Consider the following 24,266-nt stretch of genomic DNA (forward strand, 5'->3'; position numbering starts at 1 on the left):
TTTGCCACATAAATAATGCACGTGCTGCAACACCGACAAGCCAACAGTGTTCATTCCCTACATGAGAAGGGCCAGAGGAATTTATGATTTGGACAAATATGCTTGTTGAGTGTAGCATCCTTTGATACTGCCTAAAATGCATTAGGAGACACAGCATTCTGTTGGGAATGAATGGGTAGATGGGTTGATGGGTAGATGGACAGATTCATTCATTTGTGAACGTTTATTCTCCTTCCAGAGAAAATTATTTCCAAAGTTCCCCTCATTTACTACATGAAACATCCCTCATCCCTGCACATGTAGAGCATGGGGATGTACGAAACTGACTCCCCAGCCTGACGTGTCCCCACCTGCATTGCCAAATTGCTAGCTTTTCGGTGGCACTGACACGTGTGCTAGCAGAGGTCCTGGGTTGGCGCCTCGGTAAGAGACAAATCAGAAGGAAGCAGTATTCGCTAAGCAAGCAGTGTAACGTCCACTACACACACACACATAGGCTACACTGTAAAACAAATTCTAGTTGTTTAAAATTATTATTATTAAGTAACTGGTTCCATAGCCTCTTTTCAGTTTACTCAACTTTTCAGTCAGTGTTACCTGAACTTAATATTTCTAGTTGTGCCAAACTTAGGTTCAACTTGAGAAAATGGCATGAATTTGGCATGCTCTGACAACGACCCTAGCAACGACCCTAGTAATGGACGCTAATAGCTTCTTGAATCTCATTGTGATGCAGGGAGGGACACTTTTAGGCAGGGGGACACTCTTTGGCATGACAGGTCCACACTTGGGAACATAAGCAACCATTTCAATTTAAACAGGTTCTCTGGCACAAAATGTGTATCAGCCAATTCAAATAATTGATTTACTTAAACGTGACAGAACACTAAATTGTAGCTGGTTGCCTCAGATAACATGATCTTATAATCTCCAATAATCTCCAGCCTGGTTCCTCTCTAGGTTTCTTCCTATGTTCTGGCCTTTCTAGGGAGTTTTTCCTAGCCACCACGCTTCTACACCTGCATTGCTTGCTGTTTGGGGTTTTAGGCTGGGTTTCTGTACAGAACTTTGAGATATCAGCTGATGTAAGAAGGGCATTATAAATAAATCTGATGACACACGTTAGCCTTATGGTAACCTCAACAGGTGGCACTGATTATATCCTGGCACAAATTCTTAATCAGCCTATCAAAGATTGTTGACTTTATATCCACCAACCAATGGCATTTCTTAAAATAGGTCAACCGTGGCCACTAGAGGTATATTTTAAACCTACAAATTTGCTCCGTTGGTCTGTAACAAAAGGTTGTGTGCCAATATTGCACTGATGCATCCTTGACTAGGCTACCATCTACTACTAACATCAGACAAGGTTTTTACGTTTTCGTATATATATGACCAAAAATGTTTTTGGTGTATATGTTTCACACACATTCATGAGATTTTATGGAAAAAAATATATGTGGGGCTTGAATTTTATAGCTCTACCCTTAGACTTAGTTGAAACAACTACAACCTTTTGGAACAGAACGGGATTTGAGATAATCTTGTTCATGGTGCTATAAATAAATAATTCCATAGATCAATGGTGCAGAAAATGAATATCTCTTATGTTTTCATGTACCATAGACCACATCAATGACCACTGATGAACTTCTGATAGACCATTGGATCTTGCCTTTAGAAGCAAGTAGAAATGTTATTGGATGGAGTACACCAATTGTTCCTTCATGAGGTAGGCTAGATAGGAAAGATTTAAAAAAGAGGCTCCTTGATTGGTTGTTGGTGAGTGATGTAAAAAGTTGAAATATCAACTTGTCATATTGATTCAAAATAATGGGTGAGGCAGATTAGATAATATACAATGAAAATATATAACGAAAAATATATTAGCCCTCATCTCGCCACTGTTTCTGGCAAACAGCTGAGCAAGGTTATGTATTATATATAGTCAACTAAAACTGAAACTAAAATAAAAACTAAAATTGAAAAAACAATTTAGTAAATTGAAATTTAAAAAAAAGGAAAATTCTGCTAAGGGGCCCTACTACCTGATCTGTGAACCATGTAAACCATTTGCCATTGCCACACAGTCACACCTGATACCCCAGTGATCCCACTACAATCCTCCACACAGTCACACCTGACACCCCAGTGCTCCCCCTACAATCCTCCACACAGTCACACCTGACACCCCAGTGCTCCCCCTACAATCCTCCACACAGTCACACCTGATACCCCAGTGATCCCACTACAATCCTCCACACAGTCACACCTGACACCCCAGTGCTCCCACTACAATCCTCCACACAGTCACACCTGATACCCCAGTGCTCCCCCTACAATCCTCCACACAGTCACACCTGATACCCCAGTGTTCCCCCTACAATCCTCCACACAGTCACACCTGATACCCCAGTGCTCCCACTACAATCCTCCACACAGTCACACCTGATACCCCAGTGCTCCCCCTACAATCCTCCACACAGTCACACCTGATACCCCAGTGCTCCCACTACAATCCTCCACACAGTCACACCTGATACCCCAGTGCTCCCACTACAATCCTCCACACAGTCACACCTGATACCCCAGTGCTCCCACTACAATCCTCCACACAGTCACACCTGATACCCCAGTGCTCCCACTACAATCCTCCACACAGTCACACCTGATACCCCAGTGCTCCCACTACAATCCTCCACACAGTCACACCTGATACCCCAGTGCTCCCACTACAATCCTCCACACAGTCACACCTGATACCCCAGTGCTCCCACTACAATCCTCCCTCCTTTAAAATGGTTTGCTTCCTCTAACGGTCTAAGAATAAGTAGAGCTATACAGAACAAAATGAGGTATAAAAAACAATATTTATGGAATAGAATATTTTCTATAGAATCTTAAGATAAGTGAATATTAACATTAACATAAATAAGAAATAGTAGAAAATACAAAATGTAGAAATTATAAAACATAACACTGAGTTTTGGCTCTGCTGCATGGTAATTAGTCCAGTCCTCACGATATTATACAATTAGCTTTGTCTATACAATGTAAACATAAGCCTAAAAGGCTATGGCTGCAGCTATATGTCTCAAAATAGTCAAATAAAATCTTTACAGCCTGGGCATTTTCAGCATCAGCATGGACACCAGTCTGTCTGGGCACCAGTCTGTCTGGGCACCCGTCTGTCTGGGCACCCGTCTATCTGGGCACCCGTCTGTCTGGGCACCCGTCTGTCTGGGCACCCGTCTGTCTGGGCACCCGTCTGTCTGGGCACCCGTCTGTCTGGGCACCCGTCTGTCTGGGCACCCGTCTGTCTGGACTGTCTGGAAGAAATGGAGAAAGTATGTCACATAGTTAAGCAGTCAGTCATTTACATAAATGCACTTCTGCCATGCAATCTTAAATGGTACTAAGTGTGTAAACATTTGAATGTTTTTGTTCATATCTCACCATCACAATACTCGTCTTCTGCACATTCTTGAGGAAAAATCATCACAATGATACCATCGTAGGACACGTTTCCCCTTGTCAGGATTTATGCTCATGATGGCCAGACCACTCAAACGTTCCTGTGACATGGAAGACCTCAGGTAGCTTTTGATGAGCTTTTATTTTGAAAAGCTCCTCTCTGCCGATGCTACTGTTACTGGTAGAGTGACTGTAATTCGGATAGAGTTCCTCCCGGTTTTTCTCACAGAGAAATGAAAGCAGCTCAAAGGCAGTCATCTTATCTGATAGCAGATCAGGTAAATTCTGAATCTCGTGTTCCAGATACTTTCCACTGATGTCACAGTCATCTCTGAAGGTTAGAGTGTGTTCAACTTCCATGCAGTGAGCCTTTAAAGACTCACTGGACATCTGAGAGGCAGTGCTGAAGTTCAGCAGTACGCCATGTTACGTTTTCACCTGATTGAGTGTTTCAAATCTCTCATCCATGAATGTCACAGCAGAGACGACCACAATGTTGAAGTAGTTGACTTCAAGGTTTTTCAGAGCATCAGTCACTGGTTCATCAGGAACCTCATAGCTCAAATGACTCTTGCTGTTTCTCAGTCTCTTCTCTTTCAGAACAGCCTTCACATGAATTTCTTCACAAATGCTTTTGGCTAAAGTCTGGGCCTCAAAGAATCCAGTTTCCCAGTATGTTTCCCGAACCTCAGAAGCCTGATACCTGATTGCATGAATACCTTGGAGCCTACTCTCCCACCTTGTGGTACTTCATAACTTCACAGTGTTTCTTCAAAACACTCCATCTTTGTGTGCCAGCTGAAAAGAAGGTGAAGAGCTTTTGCACATGCCCCAAAAACCTAACTGCATCTTTTGCAGATTTGGCAGCATCTGCAAAGACGAGGTCTAGAGTATGTGCTCCACATGGGACGAACACGGCTCTGGGATTTCTTTCAGCAGTCTGGCTTGTACTCTTTGGTGCTTGCCCTTCATTTTGGCCCCATTATCATATGCTTTCCCTCTGTAATCTTCAAATGGAATCTTCAGCTCGTTCAGCTTACCTAAAATGACAGTGGACAGATTCAAGCCTGCTGTAACCTCAACATTCACAAAGCTGAGGAAGTGCTCCTTGATCTCTGGCTTTCCCTTTAAACCAACGCTTCTCAAAATAATAGATATTTGCTCCTGGTGACTAATGTCAGGCGTACAGTCCAAGATAATGGAGAAGAACTTTGAATCTCTTACTTGAGTCACTATTGCTTCCAGAATCTTGTCACTAACAATCTGTATCAGCTCATTCTCTTTGCGCTTCCCAAGGTAATGAGCATGTGTCTCTCCATCTTTAATTTTGCTGAAATGATTTTCCATTACGGGGTCAAATCTTGCCAGTAATTCAACCTCTTTTAGTAAGTTTACATTATCTGGTTGGAAGAGTTTGCCTGATGAACCCCTGAATGCTAGGTTTCTTTGAGCCAGAGACTGGGTGATACTTATTAAACGTGTAAGGACATCCCGCCATCTCTTTCTTCAGCCTACAAAATTGTCATTTGTATCTCGTCAAGAGTCTGTCCCCGACTTAGGTGCAGATCAAGTTCTCTCTGCTTAATCATATTATCTGTGTGTTCAGGACTACCCTCATGGGGTTTCAGAATGGCGTTGATATTTGACCAGTCATTCACACCTTTATTATTTTGTAGTCTTTTGTAAAAAAGAGCTTACAGCATAAGCAATACACAGCGTTGTTTTTGATTGAATATGAAAGCCAGCTCCTGGTAATCTATTCCCCATTTAGCCAGCTCCTGGTAATCTATTCCCCATTTAGCCAGCTCCTGGTAATCTATTCCCCATTTAGCCAGCTCCTGGTAATCTATTCCCAATTTAGCCAGCTCCTGGTAATCTATTCCCCATTTAGCCAGCTCCTGGTAATCTATTCCCAATTTAGCCAGCTCCTGGTAATCTATTCCCAATTTAGCCAGCTCCTGGTAATCTATTCCCATTTAGCCAGCTCCTGGTAATCTTTTCCCCATTTAGCTAGCTCCTGGTAATCTATTCCCCATTTAGCCAGCTCCTGGTAATCTTTTTCCCCATTTAGCCAGCTCCTGGTAATCTATTCCCAATTTAGCCAGCTCCTGGTAATCTTTTCCCCATTTAGCCAGCTCCTGGTAATCTTTTCCCCATTTAGCCAGCTCCTGGTAATCGTTTCCCCATTTAGCCAGCTCCTGGTAATCTTTTCCCCATTTAGCCAGCTCCTGGTAATCTTTTCCCCATTTAGCCAGCTCCTGGTAATCTATTCCCAATTTAGCCAGCTCCTGGTAATCTTTTCCCCATTTAGCCAGCTCCTGGTAATCTTTTCCCCATTTAGCCAGCTCCTGGTAATCTATTCCCAATTTAGCCAGCTCCTGGTAATCTTTTCCCCATTTAGCCAGCTCCTGGTAATCTTTTCCCCATTTAGCCAGCTCCTGGTAATCTATTCCTAATTTAGCCAGCTCCTGGTAATCTATTCCCCATTTAGCCAGCTCCTGGTAATCTATTCCCAATTTAGCCAGCTCCTGGTAATCTATTCCCCATTTAGCCAGCTCCTGGTAATCTATTCCCAATTTAGCCAGCTCCTGGTAATCTATTCCCAATTTAGCCAGCTCCTGGTAATCTTTTCCCCATTTAGCCAGCTCCTGGTAATCTTTTCCCCATTTAGCCAGCTCCTGGTAATCTATTCCCCATTTAGCCAGCTCCTGGTAATCTATTCCCAATTTAGCCAGCTCCTGGTAATCTATTCCCATTTAGCCAGCTCCTGGTAATCTTTTCCCCATTTAGCCAGCTCCTGGTAATCTTTTCCCCATTTAGCCAGCTCCTGGTAATCTTTTCCCCATTTAGCCAGCTCCTGGTAATCTATTCCCCATTTAGCCAGCTCCTGGTAATCTATTCCCAATTTAGCCAGCTCCTGGTAATCTATTCCCCATTTAGCCAGCTCCTGGTAATCTTTTCCCCATTTAGCCAGCTCCTGGTAATCTTTTCCCCATTTAGCCAGCTCCTGGTAATCTTTTCCCCATTTAGCCAGCTCCTGGTAATCTTTTCCCCATTTAGCCAGCTCCTGGTAATCTATTCCCAATTTAGCCAGCTCCTGGTAATCTTTTCCCCATTTAGCCAGCTCCTGGTAATCTTTTCCCCATTTAGCCAGCTCCTGGTAATCTATTCCCAATTTAGCCAGCTCCTGGTAATCTTTTCCCCATTTAGCCAGCTCCTGGTAATCTTTTCCCCATTTAGCCAGCTCCTGGTAAATTATTCCCAATTTAGCCAGCTCCTGGTAATCTATTCCCCATTTAGCCAGCTCCTGGTAATCTATTCCCAATTTAGCCAGCTCCTGGTAATCTATTCCCAATTTAGCCAGCTCCTGGTAATCTATTCCCCATTTAGCCAGCTCCTGGTAATCTTTTCCCCATTTAGCCAGCTCCTGGTAATCTTTTCCCCATTTAGCCAGCTCCTGGTAATCTATTCCCCATTTAGCCAGCTCCTGGTAATCTATTCCCCATTTAGCCAGCTCCTGGTAATCTATTCCCCATTTAGCCAGCTCCTGGTAATCTATTCCCAATTTAGCCAGCTCCTGGTAATCTATTCCCCATTTAGCCAGCTCCTGGTAATCTATTCCCAATTTAGCCAGCTCCTGGTAATCTATTCCCAATTTAGCCAGCTCCTGGTAATCTATTCCCATTTAGCCAGCTCCTGGTAATCTTTTCCCCATTTAGCTAGCTCCTGGTAATCTATTCCCCATTTAGCCAGCTCCTGGTAATCTTTTTCCCCATTTAGCCAGCTCCTGGTAATCTATTCCCAATTTAGCCAGCTCCTGGTAATCTTTTCCCCATTTAGCCAGCTCCTGGTAATCTTTTCCCCATTTAGCCAGCTCCTGGTAATCGTTTCCCCATTTAGCCAGCTCCTGGTAATCTTTTCCCCATTTAGCCAGCTCCTGGTAATCTTTTCCCCATTTAGCCAGCTCCTGGTAATCTATTCCCAATTTAGCCAGCTCCTGGTAATCTTTTCCCCATTTAGCCAGCTCCTGGTAATCTTTTCCCCATTTAGCCAGCTCCTGGTAATCTATTCCCAATTTAGCCAGCTCCTGGTAATCTTTTCCCCATTTAGCCAGCTCCTGGTAATCTTTTCCCCATTTAGCCAGCTCCTGGTAATCTATTCCTAATTTAGCCAGCTCCTGGTAATCTATTCCCCATTTAGCCAGCTCCTGGTAATCTATTCCCAATTTAGCCAGCTCCTGGTAATCTATTCCCCATTTAGCCAGCTCCTGGTAATCTATTCCCAATTTAGCCAGCTCCTGGTAATCTATTCCCAATTTAGCCAGCTCCTGGTAATCTTTTCCCCATTTAGCCAGCTCCTGGTAATCTTTTCCCCATTTAGCCAGCTCCTGGTAATCTATTCCCCATTTAGCCAGCTCCTGGTAATCTATTCCCAATTTAGCCAGCTCCTGGTAATCTATTCCCATTTAGCCAGCTCCTGGTAATCTTTTCCCCATTTAGCCAGCTCCTGGTAATCTTTTCCCCATTTAGCCAGCTCCTGGTAATCTTTTCCCCATTTAGCCAGCTCCTGGTAATCTATTCCCCATTTAGCCAGCTCCTGGTAATCTATTCCCAATTTAGCCAGCTCCTGGTAATCTATTCCCCATTTAGCCAGCTCCTGGTAATCTTTTCCCCATTTAGCCAGCTCCTGGTAATCTTTTCCCCATTTAGCCAGCTCCTGGTAATCTTTTCCCCATTTAGCCAGCTCCTGGTAATCTTTTCCCCATTTAGCCAGCTCCTGGTAATCTATTCCCAATTTAGCCAGCTCCTGGTAATCTTTTCCCCATTTAGCCAGCTCCTGGTAATCTTTTCCCCATTTAGCCAGCTCCTGGTAATCTATTCCCAATTTAGCCAGCTCCTGGTAATCTTTTCCCCATTTAGCCAGCTCCTGGTAATCTTTTCCCCATTTAGCCAGCTCCTGGTAAATTATTCCCAATTTAGCCAGCTCCTGGTAATCTATTCCCCATTTAGCCAGCTCCTGGTAATCTATTCCCAATTTAGCCAGCTCCTGGTAATCTATTCCCCATTTAGCCAGCTCCTGGTAATATATTCCCAATTTAGCCAGCTCCTGGTAATCTATTCCCAATTTAGCCAGCTCCTGGTAATCTTTTCCCCATTTAGCCAGCTCCTGGTAATCTTTTCCCCATTTAGCCAGCTCCTGGTAATCTATTCCCCATTTAGCCAGCTCCTGGTAATCTATTCCCAATTTAGCCAGCTCCTGGTAATCTATTCCCAATTTAGCCAGCTCCTGGTAATCTATTCCCCATTTAGCCAGCTCCTGGTAATCTTTTCCCCATTTAGCCAGCTCCTGGTAATCTTTTCCCCATTTAGCCAGCTCCTGGTAATCTATTCCCCATTTAGCCAGCTCCTGGTAATCTATTCCCCATTTAGCCAGCTCCTGGTAATCTATTCCCCATTTAGCCAGCTCCTGGTAATCTATTCCCCATTTAGCCAGCTCCTGGTAATCTATTCCCAATTTAGCCAGCTCCTGGTAATCTATTCCCCATTTAGCCAGCTCCTGGTAATCTTTTCCCCATTTAGCCAGCTCCTGGTAATCTATTCCCCATTTAGCCAGCTCCTGGTAATCTATTCCCCATTTAGCCAGCTCCTGGTAATCTATTCCCCATTTAGCCAGCTCCTGGTAATCTATTCCCAATTTAGCCAGCTCCTGGTAATCTATTCCCAATTTAGCCAGCTCCTGGTAATCTATTCCCCATTTAGCCAGCTCCTGGTAATCTATTCCCCATTTAGCCAGCTCCTGGTAATCTATTCCCCATTTAGCCAGCTCCTGGTAATCTATTCCCAATTTAGCCAGCTCCTGGTAATCTATTCCCAATTTAGCCAGCTCCTGGTAATCTATTCCCCATTTAGCCAGCTCCTGGTAATCTATTCCCAATTTAGCCAGCTCCTGGTAATCTATTCCCAATTTAGCCAGCTCCTGGTAATCTATTCCCCATTTAGCCAGCTCCTGGTAATCTATTCCCCATTTAGCCAGCTCCTGGTAATCTATTCCCCATTTAGCCAGCTCCTGGTAATCTATTCCCAATTTAGCCAGCTCCTGGTAATCTATTCCCAATTTAGCCAGCTCCTGGTAATCTTTTCCCCATTTAGCCAGCTCCTGGTAATCTATTCCCCATTTAGCCAGCCTCTGGTAATCTTTTCCCCATTTAGCCAGCTCCTGGTAATCTTTTCCCCATTTCGCCAGCTCCTGGTAATCTTTTTCCCCATTTAGCCAGCTCCTGGTAATCTTTTTCCCCATTTAGCCAACTCCTGGTAATCGTTTCATCATTTAGCCAGCTCCTGGTAATCTTTTCCCCATTTAGCCAGCTCCTGGTAATCTTTCCCCATTTAGCCAGCTCCTGGTAATCTTTTCCCCATTTGACAACTGTCTCTGTAATAAGCCTGAATGGAAACCTCTTCTAGACTTGTCTTTAGGGTAAGAAAAATCCAGTCCTGGTTTGAATGGACCTCTGCTCACTAACTCAGTCCTCATAAAGTCTGTTAAGACTGGGGCCAATCTGCTGGGTTATTTGGTGGAGATGCAACTGCTCTATTAGAGTCTGAGCTGCTTGTATCTGATGCTGGTTGTACACCTCTGGTAGTGCTAGTACTGTCTAAGGCTGCCTGTACTTCACCTGGGTCTGTGTTAGTACTTGCTGAAGATGGCTGTATTGGGTCTGTGTTAGTATTTGCTGAAGCCAGCTGTACTGGGTCTGTGTTAGTACTTGCTGAAGCTGCCAGTACTGGGTCTGTGTTAGTACTGGCTGAGGCTGGAAGTGGATCAGCTGAGTCTGTTCTTGTACTGGCTGATGATCCAGCATCTCCTCTACTGACAAACCTAAGCATAGCGCCTGTAAATGATACATAACAATACTATTATTAATTTAATCAGCTGCATCAGGCCCATTCAAACTGGCTCCCCCAGATTTCCTTTTATACATTTTCAAATATAAAATACTATTTACACTATGGCTTGGATGAATACTGATGGTTATTATTTACTGAGAGATGTGCAAATTTAATTTTGTGCACGCGCATATGAACGCATGTTCACACGCAACGCGGTTATCTTTTCTGAGCTGCAGTTATAAACAAGGTTGCCTGTTGACGTTTATCAAACGTAATAAATAGTTGTATTCACGCTCACATTTGTCAGGCACAAAGTCACAGAACACAGCCCTGGAAGTGGCTGGCAAGCAAGCAAGACACAGACAGACCAAGAGATGCACTGTCCAGCTAGGTTAGCAAATCAGACAGACTAGAGAGAGATGCACTGCAAGCTATCACATCAACTTAACATTTCTGTTATTTGCTGACATCAAACTTGGAGAGGAGAGAACACAAGTTTACCTGATCGCTGTTCCCACAATTCACTCTCGTGGTGTTTTTTTGTTTTCTTTTCGTGACCAAAAAGATAGTTCCGCCTAGTTCATCCTCTCATCTAAGTTGTAAACACTGACACCCGCTTTGACACGAGAGGAAGGCGGGGCCCTTGCATAATTTGCAGGGCCGCCCCGGCTCTGTTAAGCTTGAACTCAACCAACCTCAAAGTTAATCTGAACAGCGCCCACAAAGAATCATACAAACAATTTCAGTATAAAGACAAAGTAGGACAGCCACCAGCTAATAGTAACTGCACATCAACGGCAATGTTAGGACAACCAGCTTTACGCCTCGATCACACCGACAGTGTTTTTGAGCTAAATGGTACGCAGCATCATCTGAATAAACTCAGCAAAAAAAAAAACGTCCTCTCACTGTCAACTGCATTTATTTTTAGCCAACTTAACATGTGTAAATATGTGTACCAACATAACAAGATTCAACAACTGAGACATAAACTGAACAAGTTCCACAGACATGTGACTAACAGAAATTGAATAACGTGTCCCTGAACAACGGGGGGTCAAAATCAAAAGTAACACTCAGTATCTGGTGTGGCCACCAGCTGCATTAAGTACTGCAGTGCATCTCTTCCTCATGGACTGCACCAGATTTGCCAGTCATTGCTGTGAGATGTTACCCCACTCTTCCACCAAGGTACCTGCAAGTCCCCGAGCATTTCTGTGGGGAATAGCCCTAGCCCTCCCCTCCGATCCAATAAGTCCCAAACAAGCTCAATGGGATTGAGATCCAGGCTCTTCACTGGCTATGGCAGAACGCTGACAATCCTGTCTTGCAGGAAATCACACACATAACGAGCAGTATGGCTGGTGGCATTGTGATGCTGCAGGTACTACAATACATTAAGGACAGGAATGTGATCCTCCAGTCAGGAAAAATCTCACTTGACACAGAGGCAGCCAATATCAGAGCCTTAAAGGAAGAGATGCAGACTCATAGAGATGGATAGGAGTCTCTCCTGTCTGAGGCAATACTGATTGCTGCGCAAATGGATGTTGCACCTCAATTTAGCAAGGAACACAGCCGCCAGAGGAAAAGGAAGAGATTCCACGATGAGACCTCTCAAGAGGAGACGGCTCAGGACAGTGCAGCAACAGTGTTTCAGAACACAGTGTTTTTTACTGCTATGGATGACATCATAAGTGACTTGGACACTAGGCTCCAGAACACAGTGTTTTTTACTGCTATGGATGACATCATAAGTGACTTGGACACTAGGCTCCAGAACACAGTGTTTTTTACTGCTATGGATGACATCATAAGTGACTTGGACACTAGGCTCCAGAACACAGTGTTTTTACTGCTATGGATGACATCATAAGTGACTTGGACACTAGGCTCCAGAACACAGTGTTTTTTACTGCTATGGACAACATCATTAGTGACTTGGACACTAGGCTCCAGAACACAGTGTTTTTTACTGCTATGGACAACATCATTAGTGACTTGGACACTAGGCTCCAGAACACAGTGTTTTTACTGCTATGGACAACATCATTAGTGACTTGGACACTAGGCTCCAGAACACAGTGTTTTTTACTGCTATGGACAACATCATAAGTGACTTGGACACTAGGCTCCAGAACACAGTGTTTTTTACTGCTATGGACAACATCATAAGTGACTTGGACACTAGGCTCCAGAACACAGTGTTTTTACTGCTATGGACAACATCATTAGTGACTTGGACACTAGGCTCCAGAACACAGTGTTTTTACTGCTATGGACAACATCATTAGTGACTTGGACACTAGGCTCCAGAACACAGTGTTTTTTACTGCTATGGACAACATCATAAGTGACTTGGACACTAGGCTCCAGAACACAGTGTTTTTTACTGCTATGGACAACATCATAAGTGACTTGGACACTAGGCTCCAGAACACAGTGTTTTTTACTGCTATGGACAACATCATTAGTGACTTGGACACTAGGCTCCAGAACACAGTGTTTTTTACTGCTATGGACAACATCATTAGTGACTTGGACACTAGGCTCCAGAACACAGTGTTTTTACTGCTATGGACAACATCATTAGTGACTTGGACACTAGGCTCCAGAACACAGTGTTTTTACTGCTATGGACAACATCATTAGTGACTTGGACACTAGGCTCCAGAACACAGTGTTTTTACTGCTATGGACAACATCATTAGTGACTTGGACACTAGGCTCCAGAACACAGTGTTTTTTACTGCTATGGACAACATCATTAGTGACTTGGACACTAGGCTCCAGAACACAGTGTTTTTTACTGCTATGGACAACATCATTAGTGACTTGGACACTAGGCTCCAGAACACAGTGTTTTTTACTGCTATGGACAACATCATAAGTGACTTGGACACTAGGCTCCACACCACTGCAACAATTGTAGAATCATTTTCTGCTGTTCTGAAAGTTGGGCAGATTAGTGAGGATTAAGTATCTTCTGTGTGCCAACCACTGATCATGAAGTGAAGTTGAAGTTTCATATGCTGCCACTTCCCCCCCTAACATGTCCCCTCTTGGTCTCCTGAATGCAATTTGTAAGATGCAGCTGCAAAGCATTTATGGAGAAGTGTGCATTGCTTTACTTATATTTTGCACACTGCCTGTGAATGTAGCTGGTGGCAAGAGCGCTTTCAGTAAGCTAAAACTGATAGAAACTATTTGTCCCAGGACAGGCTTCGTAGTCTTGCCATGCTGTCCATTGAAAGTCAGTTAGCTAGAAAGCTGGACTTCAAAGACTTGATCAGTGACTTTGCTAGCAAGAAGGCTTGGCGCTGGGCTCTTGGTGAGTAAGGCTGAGCAAGGGTCAGTGATAACTGTTAAATGGCATGGCTATGGATATTGGATCACTACACACATGATGCCCACAGGCTGAGAACAAGACTGAGAACAGACTAAGAACAAGATATATCTCAAAGTAATGGCTGGATTGCCATACAATTTGATGTGCACAATCAAGACCCTAAGTGGAAGAAACCTATTGATTTGATGACCACGTGACCTTTCCTCTAGCGCCACCATCAGGCCGTTTCATTTCCATTTTGTTTTCCATTTTCCATTTCCACTTTTCCAGCTGCTGATTTTCTAGTTGGTATGTATACTAAGTTCAACAATCTGCTGCTGATTTTATTATTTGGTTTGTTATATCATTCTATAGATGATAATGTTAATTTATTTTAATTGAAGGTTAATATATATTTAATTTATATTGATTTTAAGTTATTCATGAATGTTAAGAGAATTTTCCATTCAAGAATTGTACCATTAAAATGACATTTAGATTGTAAAAGTTGGCTTTTAGCACATTTATTAAAGAGGGTATCAGTCTTGTATCAAATAGTGAATTTCACTGTATGCAGAATGTTGCATGCATGTCTGCACAGTGTTATATTTTCACAGCTCACTGTCAGTAAATATCGCACAGTAATATTGGACTACAAGAGAGTTACAAGCCTGCAAAGATAGAGTTATCTAAAGCGTTGAATGGGTCGATTGGGTTCTGGGGGTGTGTGGTTACAGCAATTGGGCAGGGTTGGTGTGGCCTGTGGTGGTGGGGCCCAATGTGATATCTTTTCATGGGGCCCAAAATCCCTGGAGTGCCCCTGCCGACGATTATCCTTTTAAATCCAAGTCACATTAAGATTGATTTATAATTGGAACATGACCAAACCTCATCACCTTATGTATTCTCCCCCCTGTGGCAGGAAGTGACATCCCCAAAAACACAAATGATAAGCCTGAAACACTTAAATGGCTCTTAGCCTCCCACACATAGGCTACTGTCTGTCCCTAACACTGCAACCACATCTGAATCTGAAACTAAATAAAAATAAAATAGGAATATCAATTATTTTATAAAACTCTAATAAATAAAAACTATTACAAAATCACAAAACTATAATAACCTTGCAGCTGAAGGATGGGTCTGGAGAAATGTAACCACTCAAGTTCATGATATGATATCAACATTATAGTTTTAACCGTGTTGTGAGGCTATACAATGTTTGTTTACAAGCATATTTTTTTTACAAACAAAGGAGCAAAACAAGATCATATTTTGGGTTCTGGTGGTGTTAGTTGAACCAAGCTCATGAGGCATGTGTATCTTATATTCTTCAAGAATCAATGTCTATGTATGGTTCATTTAATTACATCAATTTTTGGACTGAATCAATCACAGATTGCCCCTTTAAAAGGCCTAACATATTTTTTTACAATAGGCCTACATTACTGAGTTTACCCATTCACTAGATGTTTGACAACAACGCCTCCCTTCGCTCACCCAATCCAATTCAATACCCAAAGCCGATCAATATGAATATATTATCCTAGGTTGCGTCACACGGTATCCCACCCGCGCTGCTGCTTATCCAACCGCAGTGGACCCTCGTGCGGAGGCTACTTGATACTGCGCTTTGCAGGCTTCTATAGCAGCAGTGTGATGCATAGCCTAGGTGTGATGTCCTGCTGATGCACATGCTTGAAAATAACGCAGCTGAGTTTGTCTATTTGTGATGGTTTTTCTACTTTTCTCTTATCTTGAATTCGCATTTGACGCGCCGAATCTGGTCATTTGTTCGCGACTGAATTACCGTTTCCAAGAGTGGATGCTGGCTACATGTGTTGGTGCATTTGTAGGATTTCTACATTCTGAATGAAATGCAGGTAGGCAAAAAAAACGAACATTTTACTTCAATTGGAAACTTTTCATCTGTTCTTATATTTCTGGAAAATGTTATGGTTCGGTTTTCATACGGATGCCCTGGTCTAAGTCAGTTGTTCAGCATGCCAATACTTTTGCTGTTATTTTTGTCTTCTCTTAGGTCTGGTAAACCCAGTGACACAGTCCATTTGAGATGTCCGAAATCCATAATTATAATCAAAGTCGACCCAGCAGCACACGTGGCAGTGATTATGTGTGGCAGTATGAATATTATGATGATGACGAGCCCGTGTCTTTCGAGGGTCTCAAGGCTCATCGATGTGAGTGACATCTTATTTTACTAAACGCCTTCCCTGGCCTCTTAATGAAACGCTAGATAAGTCAATTGATTAGTCAATTGATAGTGTGTGTGCACATTACATTTTATCGGCGTGAATTTGTCGCTGTGCGTGTGTCTGCGCGCGTGCATGTTTGTTTACACTCCCACCACGTCCATCCTATGTTAATTAAGTTTCTATAATTGCATCAGGCAGCTGCTTCCCTAATTGTAATGCTCCTTTTTTCCAAATCAGGAGGACACCACTGGGCACAGACTGGTTCAATCAACCTTGTTTCAACATCATTTGTCAACATATTGTAATGTGGAATCTATGTGGAAAATACAGTGGATTTGCAAAAAGTCATCAACTTGTTTTGAGTGAAAATTCAACCACAGGATTATGTCATTATGGTAACCAATTTTCAACAAACCTCATAAAACATGTTGAATTTGTACCTTTGAAGCAACATCACATACTCTATGCAATATCCTCTATAAGAAAAAAGTATAAACTGGATGGTTCGAGCCCAGAATGCTGATTGGCTGACAGCTGTGGTATATCAGACCGTATTACATTTATTTTTACTGCTCTAATTACGTTGGTAACCAGTTTATAATAGCAATAAGGCACCTCAGGGATTTGTGATATATGGCCAATATACCACGGCTAAGGGCTGTGTCCAGGCACTCCGCGATGCGTTGTGTATAAGAACAGCCCTTAGCCGTGGTATATTGGCCAGGACCCTGTCTTTCAAAGAATTTGTTTCCCATGCTTGTTCAATGAACCATAAACAATTAATGAACATGCACCTGTGAAACGGTCGTTAAGACACTAACAGCTTACAGACGGTAGGCAATTAAGATCACAGTTATGAAAACTTAGGACACTAAAGAGGCCTTTCTACTGACTCCGGAAAAACACCAAAAGAAAGATGCCCAGGGTCCCTGCTCATCTGTGTGAACGTGCATTAGGCATGCTGCAAGGAGGCATGAGGACTGCAGATGTGGCCAGGGCAATAAATTGTATTGTCCGTACTGTGAGACGCCTATGACAGCGCTACAGGGCGACAGGACGGACAGCTGATCATGGCAGACCACATGTTACAACACCTGCACAGGATCGGTACATCCGAACATCACACCTGTGGGACAGGTACAGGATGGCAACAACAACTGCCTGAGTTACACCAGGAACGCACAATCCCTCCATCAGTGCTCAGACTGTCCGCAATAGGCTGAGAGAGGCTGGACTGAGGGCTTGTAGGCCTGTTGTAAGGCAGGACCTCACCAGACCTCACCAGCAACAACGTTGCATATGGGCACAAACCCACCGTCGCTGGACCAGACAGGACTGGCAAAAAGTGCTCTTCACTGACAAGTCGCATTTTTGTCTCACCAGGGGTGATGGTTGGATTCGCATTTATCGTCAAAGGAATGATCGTTACACCGAGGCCTGAACTCTGGAGTGGGATCGAGGTGGAGGGTCCGTCATGGTCTGGGGCAGTATGCCACAGCATCATCGGACTGAGCTTGTTGTCATTGCAGGCAATCTCAAGACTGTGCGTTACAGGGAAGACATCCTCCTCCCTCATGTGGTACCCTTCCTGCAGGCTCATCCTGACATGACCCTCCAGCATGACATTGCCACCAGCCATGCTGCTTGTTCTGTGCATGATTTCCTGCAAGACAGGAATGTCAGTGTTCTGCCATGGGCAGCAAAGAGCCCGGATCTCAATCCCATTGAGCACGTCTGAGACCTGTTGGATCGGAGGTTGAGGGTTAGAGCCCCCCCCCAGAAATCTCCGGGAACATGCATTGTGCCTGGGTGGAAGACTGGGGTAACATCTCACAGCAAGAACTGGCAAATCTGGTGCAGTCCACAAGGAGGAGATGCACTGCAGTACTTAAACCCCCCTATGTTCAGGGACACATTATTCAATTTCTGTTAGTCACATGTCTGTGGAACTTGTTCAGTTTGTTTCAGTTGTTGAATCTTGTTATGTTCATCCAAATATTTACACATGTTAAGTTTGCTGAAAATAAATGCAGTTCACAGTAAGGGGACGTTTCTTTTTTTGCTGAGTTTATATTCAATTCTGTAATTTAGGACTAAAGCATTTAGGAAGTCATCAACAGCTATTGTTGTGAATAGTTATGCACGCTCAAATTTTCTGTTTTTTTGTCTTATTTCTTGTTTGTTTCACAAGCAAAAATATTTTGCATCTTCAAAGTGGTAGGCATGTTGTATAAATCAAATTATACAAACCCCACAAAAATCCATTTTAATTCCAGGTTGGAAGGCAACAAAATAGGAAAAATGCCAAGGTGGGTGAATAATTTCGCTAGCCGCTGTATATCAAATGGAATCGACAAGTGAATAATACTTATGTTGCGTTCACTTCTCCATCTCATCCAAAAATCTCACCAAAACAATCTTACTGTATTTAAAGAGAGGGAATAAGAGAAACCTGAAAGACAGAGGGAGAGATGGAGATGATGTAACATCTTCCAACGCAGTGTGCTTGTTTTACAACTTAATGACTATTTACTGACCGGAACTGGACCATAATCCCTTGTTGATCTGATGTTGCAGACTCCATCGTCATCGGCTTCTGGGTGGGACTAGCCGTGTTCGTCGTCTTCATGTTCTTCATCCTCACCCTGCTGACCAAGACAGGAGCCCCGCACCAAGAGTGAGTTGAAAACAGCCCCTCTTTCCCCCCCTAAACCGTACAATCTGTCTACCCCATCTACGTTCCCCATTTCCCCTGAAACCCTCTACCCCTTACCTCTCCACCCTTTGCTGGGAGCCCTTCCAGAACCATGGACAGCCCCAGAAACTAGCATTGCAGTTTCAAGGGCTTTTTCTCAATTGTCTCAGTCTGTCCCCACCTCGCCTTTTCTCTGTTATCTGCACTAATCTAAAATAATTGAGCAGGTGAAAGCCAGCCTAATTATGAGCTTCCACCATATTGTTTTCACCTGCCAAGTCTTTTCTAATCAGTACAAATGAAGGAGAAGACCAGGGGAGAGAACAGATTTTTAGACAATTGAGACAGAGCCAAAGACTGATTCCCTCGATCATATCCAACCGTCTTACCTACCGCACTGCAGAACAACTGTGGCTAACATTTTGCTTGTTGGTTAATATGCCATCAGCAGAATTTCCATTAGTAGATAATAAATAAGAAAGAGAGGTATATGTCAAGGCGAAATAATGAGATGTATTTATCTGTTTATATTAATTTGTCTCTGCATCAATCCATTAAGTCTCACCTCTCGAGGCTGTTTCATGGCACTTTAGAGGCAGATGGCTTGGCTCTGGAGTGGAAACACACTAACACTAGAGCTACCATTAACACAAAACACTGGTGACACACTGGTGTGGACGTAAGTCTCAATGGAAAAAGCACCATTTGGGCTGTCTTGCTCACCTCCATATGGTTATTGGCAAGACAGTACAAACAGATCTGGGACCAGGTTAAGAAAGGCTACCTTTGGGAAAAAAATAATAATCTAGTAATCACCCAGTGAATATAATCTGTTCTCTCCGTAATGTGATAAATCGTCAGTCTGTTAAGATTATTTCTGAATTACACAATCTAATAAAGATTCAATCAAATGTTGGATTATAAGACATTCACAAGCTATATTGCTGTCCTTGAAAGTAATATAAATTCATTGACACGTATTGCTCCTTCTGATTTGTCCCTTCCCACTGGGCAACTGTTGAATCAACGTTGTTTCCACGTCATTGCAACCCCAAAAAATCTATGTGATGTCGTTGAAACAATGTGGGAAAAGTATTGGATTTGCAAAAAGTAAGGTCATTTTGTATTTTTTTCCCACCCAACTTTTAACCTAAATCCAATGACATGGTGACATTTTTGTTGTTGATTTCACGTTAAATTGACGTTAGTTGACAACTCAACCAAATGTAAATCTAGACTTGAACTGACGTCTGTGCCCAGGGGGTTCTCCTCTTCATCTTGCTCACATCCTCGCCACTTAACTTCTCTGCTCTTTCATAAACTTCTCTCTGCCCTCTCCTTTCCATCCATCAATCCTCATAATTTTTCCTAAAGTCCTATTAAATTGAATTTCTCTCCACTCCTAACCTTCCCCTATCTTCGACTAACCCTTCACCTCAACTAACCTCTCCTCTATTATCCTCTCCTCTCTTTCTAAGCCCCTCTTTTCTCCTTTTATCCTCTCTCTTCCCTCCTCTCTAACCCCCCCCCCTCCTCTCCACTCTAACCTCCTCTGTGAGAGAGATGGCCATTACTCTAACATTTAAAAGGCTTAAAATCGGACTGAGAATGTCTTATTCAAAATAACTTTATTTAAAACTGCAGTAGCAGAGCAAATTAAACATACAAAGCTGGCAGCTAAAACGTATATGTCTCACCGTAGTTAAAAGTAGTTCTGAATACAAAGGACATGGTGTTATAAATCCTTTGTGCCAATAGTGGATTGTGAGCACTAACATAACTTGCTTGATGTTGTTGAGATGAGGATAAGGCAGATATTTCATTGGTGTTTTCAAGTGGGCACCTTCCATCTTAAATGTTTCGTTGATGAGTCCACAGCATTTCCAGAAGGCTCAACAGTGAATTCTGGTATCCCAGAACCAGCCCCCTCTATACCTGCTCAATCTCCTCCCCGCTCACTTTGAGGCCCATCTGGGTTATTTTCTCTACAGCCAGAGTCACTGGCTGCCCCTTTCAGCAGCCTCTGAAGTTGCCTTCATGGTTTGACATAAGGCTTGGCAGTGAATCCCAAGGTCCTTCAGCAACCTGGTAGTAGATGTTGCCACAAATCCACAACACCCAACCTCCATTGGGCAAACTCTTGCTTTCCAGCCTCCCTGCTCGGTATCCACTGCAAGCTCAGCCTCTTCCACTCGTGTGCCTCGTCCACCTTATCATCCCAAGGCACAGTTAACTTCACAAAGTAGAGAGCGCACAGAGACTGGGACCATAGTAGACCATAGTACCAGGTTTGGTCTTAGGTTGGTAACAGCTGTTGTATCTCAGATGGAACTGTGAGGCATTGGTCCACATCAGTCAGCATTTTCCATTCTAGGGCCGCATTCAGATTTCCAGCCTTTGTCCTTGGAGAGAGATTTCTCAGTTTTTGTTCTCCTCCGTGGACAAATGCTTTTTGTTGCGTAGGGTCAGGTGTTCTGGGAGGCAAGGCATTGATGGTTGTTCACTTGGTTTCAAAGCTTCAGCTTGGCAGGATGGATGGACCTGTCAATGCTCTTGAGTCCTCTGATGGTTTCCTGCCTTAGCACCTGGGCTGGGTCTGTGTCCTTGAGACTTGCATCATACTGTCGTCACCTGGGCTGGGTCTATGTGCTTGAGGCTTGCATCATACCGTCGTCACCTGGGCTTGGTCTGTGACCTTGAGGCTTGCATCATACCGTCGTCACCTGGGCTTGGTCTGTGACCTTGCGGCTGGCATCATACAATACTTCCAAGGGTTTTTATGGGCTGCTCTGTTGGTATTGGCTCATCATTGATGAAGAAACCTTTTGTCAGACAGTTTACCTTTGGTGATAGACATGCTTCTTGATTTGCAAGGTATTTATTCAATCTTCATTCTGGCCCACTTGAAGTTATCTTGAAGTTATCCAAGCAGGCACCTGGTGCATGCTGCAGTAGTGGTCATGGTTGTTGTCGTGTCTTTGGCTATGCCGGATTAAGTGATATATGACATGCTATTCTATAAAATAATTTGTTTTTTTCCAGGTGATCCTCCAGCTCTTACTTTTAGAGTTATTATTTTTTCCTTGGTGAAAAGCGCTTCGATGAATTTGAAAGGGATAGTTAATTGAACCCACCTGGTGTCCCAGGTCTAAATCAGTCCCTGAGTAGAGGGGAACAATGAATAAACGCAGTGGAACTGGCTTTGAGGTCCAGAGTTTAGTTTGAGGGCTCTAAACCCTAGGGTTATACCCACTTTTTCTTTCTTGCTGGATGGGCTCAATACACTCTACATTTGATGTTTATGTGCTTGAGTTATTCTGCAAACTTTGGTTTTGCTCGAGTCACTGAACATTCGACTGACTTAAATGACTTCTCAAGAAGTACTGATCAATGCGAGACCCTGTTCTCCCTCCTCCAAGCACATTCTACTGACACAAACATTCTGGCACACCTACTTTAAGATGGCAGGTGACCCAATTACTGAGCTGAAACCCCTGTGTCAATTGCCGACTTCCATTAACTGGACCAATAGAAACAGTTGACAATGAACACGACTGCAATTGGTTGAAAATTATGGAAAATACCTAGTTACTGGTACGTTTGGCTCTATAAAAACTTGGAATAAAAACACTTTAAAATGAAGGTCTCTATTGAAGGCCTCTCTTTCACACCCTCCCTCTCTCCTCTCCTTGTAACATCTCGCTCTCTATTCTCCCTCCCCAACAGAAACCCGGAGCCGTGCGAGAAGCGCCACCGGCTGGGGAACTGCGTCGTGGACATCCACTGCCCCCAGGGGGACTCCCTGGCCGACGAGGACAAGGCCTTCTCGCGCCCCCTTCTGGACGAATCACGCTCCTTCTTCTACATCAGCAAGGAGAAGCAGGGGAGAGGGGGTGGATGTGGGCCGCATAGGGTCCGTGGGAGTCTGGGAGGACGCAGCTCCTTCGGGTTGGAGGAGATGGGGGAGGCGGGGGAAGCCAGCGAGCGGGGAGACGGCGGTATCGACCTCCAGGGACTTCCAGAGGAGGGAAAGTCAGAGAGGGAACACAGCTTCCTGTCGCACCACTTCGACATTCCCAACTTTGTGAACTCAGAGCACAGCTCAATGACGGGAGAGGATGATCTGCTGCTCTGTGAGCCGCCCGCCCTCCTGGACAGCCAATCGTGCGTTCAGGATGGCCACCACGTCATCAGCTGAGGCCCCGCCCCATCCACATACATCATTGACATCATTATTGGAGATATGTTACCATAGCTGCAGATGAATGGCAATACTTGAGTTCCAAATGGCCTCTTCTCATTTATTTTATAGGAGTGTGGACTAACAGGTACTGTAAAGTCACACTGACCTCACCCATGACTACCAGGGTTGTGTTCATTAGGGCATGCAACAAAAAACATTTTGTTGCATAAAAACGAACATTTGTGTTTCTTATGGACAATTCCAGTTAGTCCCGCCCTGTTTCAGTCCGTTTTCCTGTGTTTGGTGACTCATGAACATGACCTAGCTCTTTTCCATCTGGCTATTGGCTGAAAATCACCATCAGCCCCTGGTGAACCTTACTTGTTAGCTTGTACTAATAGGTTGACACAGGGTGACAATGTTTTCTGCAAGGGAGAATATTCTCAAGTGGAAACTGCAGCGTCTTTTTTTGAACCTTTATTTAAGCAAGTTAGTTAAGAACAAATTCTTATTTACAATGATGGCCTAGGAACATTGGGTTAAATGCCTTGTTCAGGGGCAGAACGACAGATGTTTACGTTGTCAGCTCGGGGATTCAATCTAGCAACCTTCCGGTTACTAGACCAATGCTCTAACCACTAGACTTCCTGCCGCACCAAACCATCACATTATCTTAATGGCTAACTCATGAATTCATTTTATAAGTATGGGCTGGATGACACTACACTGGAGAGATGAGATGCCTCTTTATGAGAAACCATCTCATAAAGATTGAATGAAAAAGCAGAGAGGGGGTTGGAGAAGAGCGAGAGAGAGAGACTGTGTGGAATACATATTGATGAACACTGGTCTTCCGTTGCCCTTGTCGTATCTTGACTGAGAAATGTTCCAGACAGAAACATCATCAGACACTAAAGAAGCAGGTTCTAAACGTATAAATGCATGTATAAATACTGTTCATGTATAGATGATTATACAGGTAATATAAACCATCAGCCATGAGTCTCTGAGTGTTTTTTGTTAACAGGTATATTACACTAGCATAGCATAAACAGCTAATTAAAGTCTTCGGCCAGCTTCAGAACCTGCAGCTGCATCTAATCTAAGCTTTGTTTGCTTTAATTAATCTTTATGAAAGAACAGAAAAAACAAACCTTTCATAATACAAACACATTAGTCAATAACAAGATGACAATAAAAGGTACAAGGAGATTGTCTCATTGTAAGTTAGAGGAGATGTCATCCTGCATTCATCTTGCAAAGACTACCTTGTGTCCCAAATGGCACCCTATTCCCTTTAGTGCACTACTTTTGACCAGGGCCCTATGGGCTCTGGTCAAACATTGTGCACTAAGTAGTGATTGGTTGCAATTTGGGACACATACAAAGAGGTGTGTGGCGAATACAAGTGAGCCGATCAGCATTAGATGTCAATTAATGCATTCAAACCAGGAGACGTGATGCTGACAAACAAGGGAGG

General features: G+C 43.5%; 1 protein-coding gene and 1 long non-coding RNA gene across 3 annotated transcripts; one reads left to right on the forward strand and one right to left on the reverse strand.

Annotated features, from left to right (window-relative positions):
* Positions 1-1,449: 1,449 nt before the first annotated feature.
* Positions 1,450-18,795, reverse strand: LOC118965492. 2 transcript variants are annotated; one of them, XR_005052773.1, is made up of 4 exons: positions 18,682-18,795; positions 18,446-18,556; positions 3,460-4,517; positions 1,450-3,332 (listed from the first exon to the last, which is right to left on the reverse strand). It is a non-coding gene; the product is annotated as an uncharacterized LOC118965492 (long non-coding RNA). The 2 variants fall into 2 exon arrangements; XR_005052774.1 differs by having other exon boundaries at positions 18,446-18,553; positions 18,682-18,790.
* Positions 15,280-23,781, forward strand: LOC110529368 (melanocortin-2 receptor accessory protein 2A). The gene is made up of 4 exons (XM_021611508.2): positions 15,280-15,575; positions 15,734-15,893; positions 18,486-18,585; positions 22,330-23,781. The coding sequence occupies exons 2-4, from the start codon at positions 15,767-15,769 to the stop codon at positions 22,799-22,801; spliced, it is 699 nt and encodes a 232-aa protein (XP_021467183.1). The 5' UTR covers positions 15,280-15,575; positions 15,734-15,766; the 3' UTR covers positions 22,802-23,781.
* Positions 23,782-24,266: the final 485 nt, after the last annotated feature.

The sequence above is a fragment of the Oncorhynchus mykiss genome, chromosome 8, assembly GCF_013265735.2.
Source record: "Oncorhynchus mykiss isolate Arlee chromosome 8, USDA_OmykA_1.1, whole genome shotgun sequence".
Classification (NCBI taxonomy): Eukaryota; Metazoa; Chordata; class Actinopteri; order Salmoniformes; family Salmonidae; genus Oncorhynchus; species Oncorhynchus mykiss.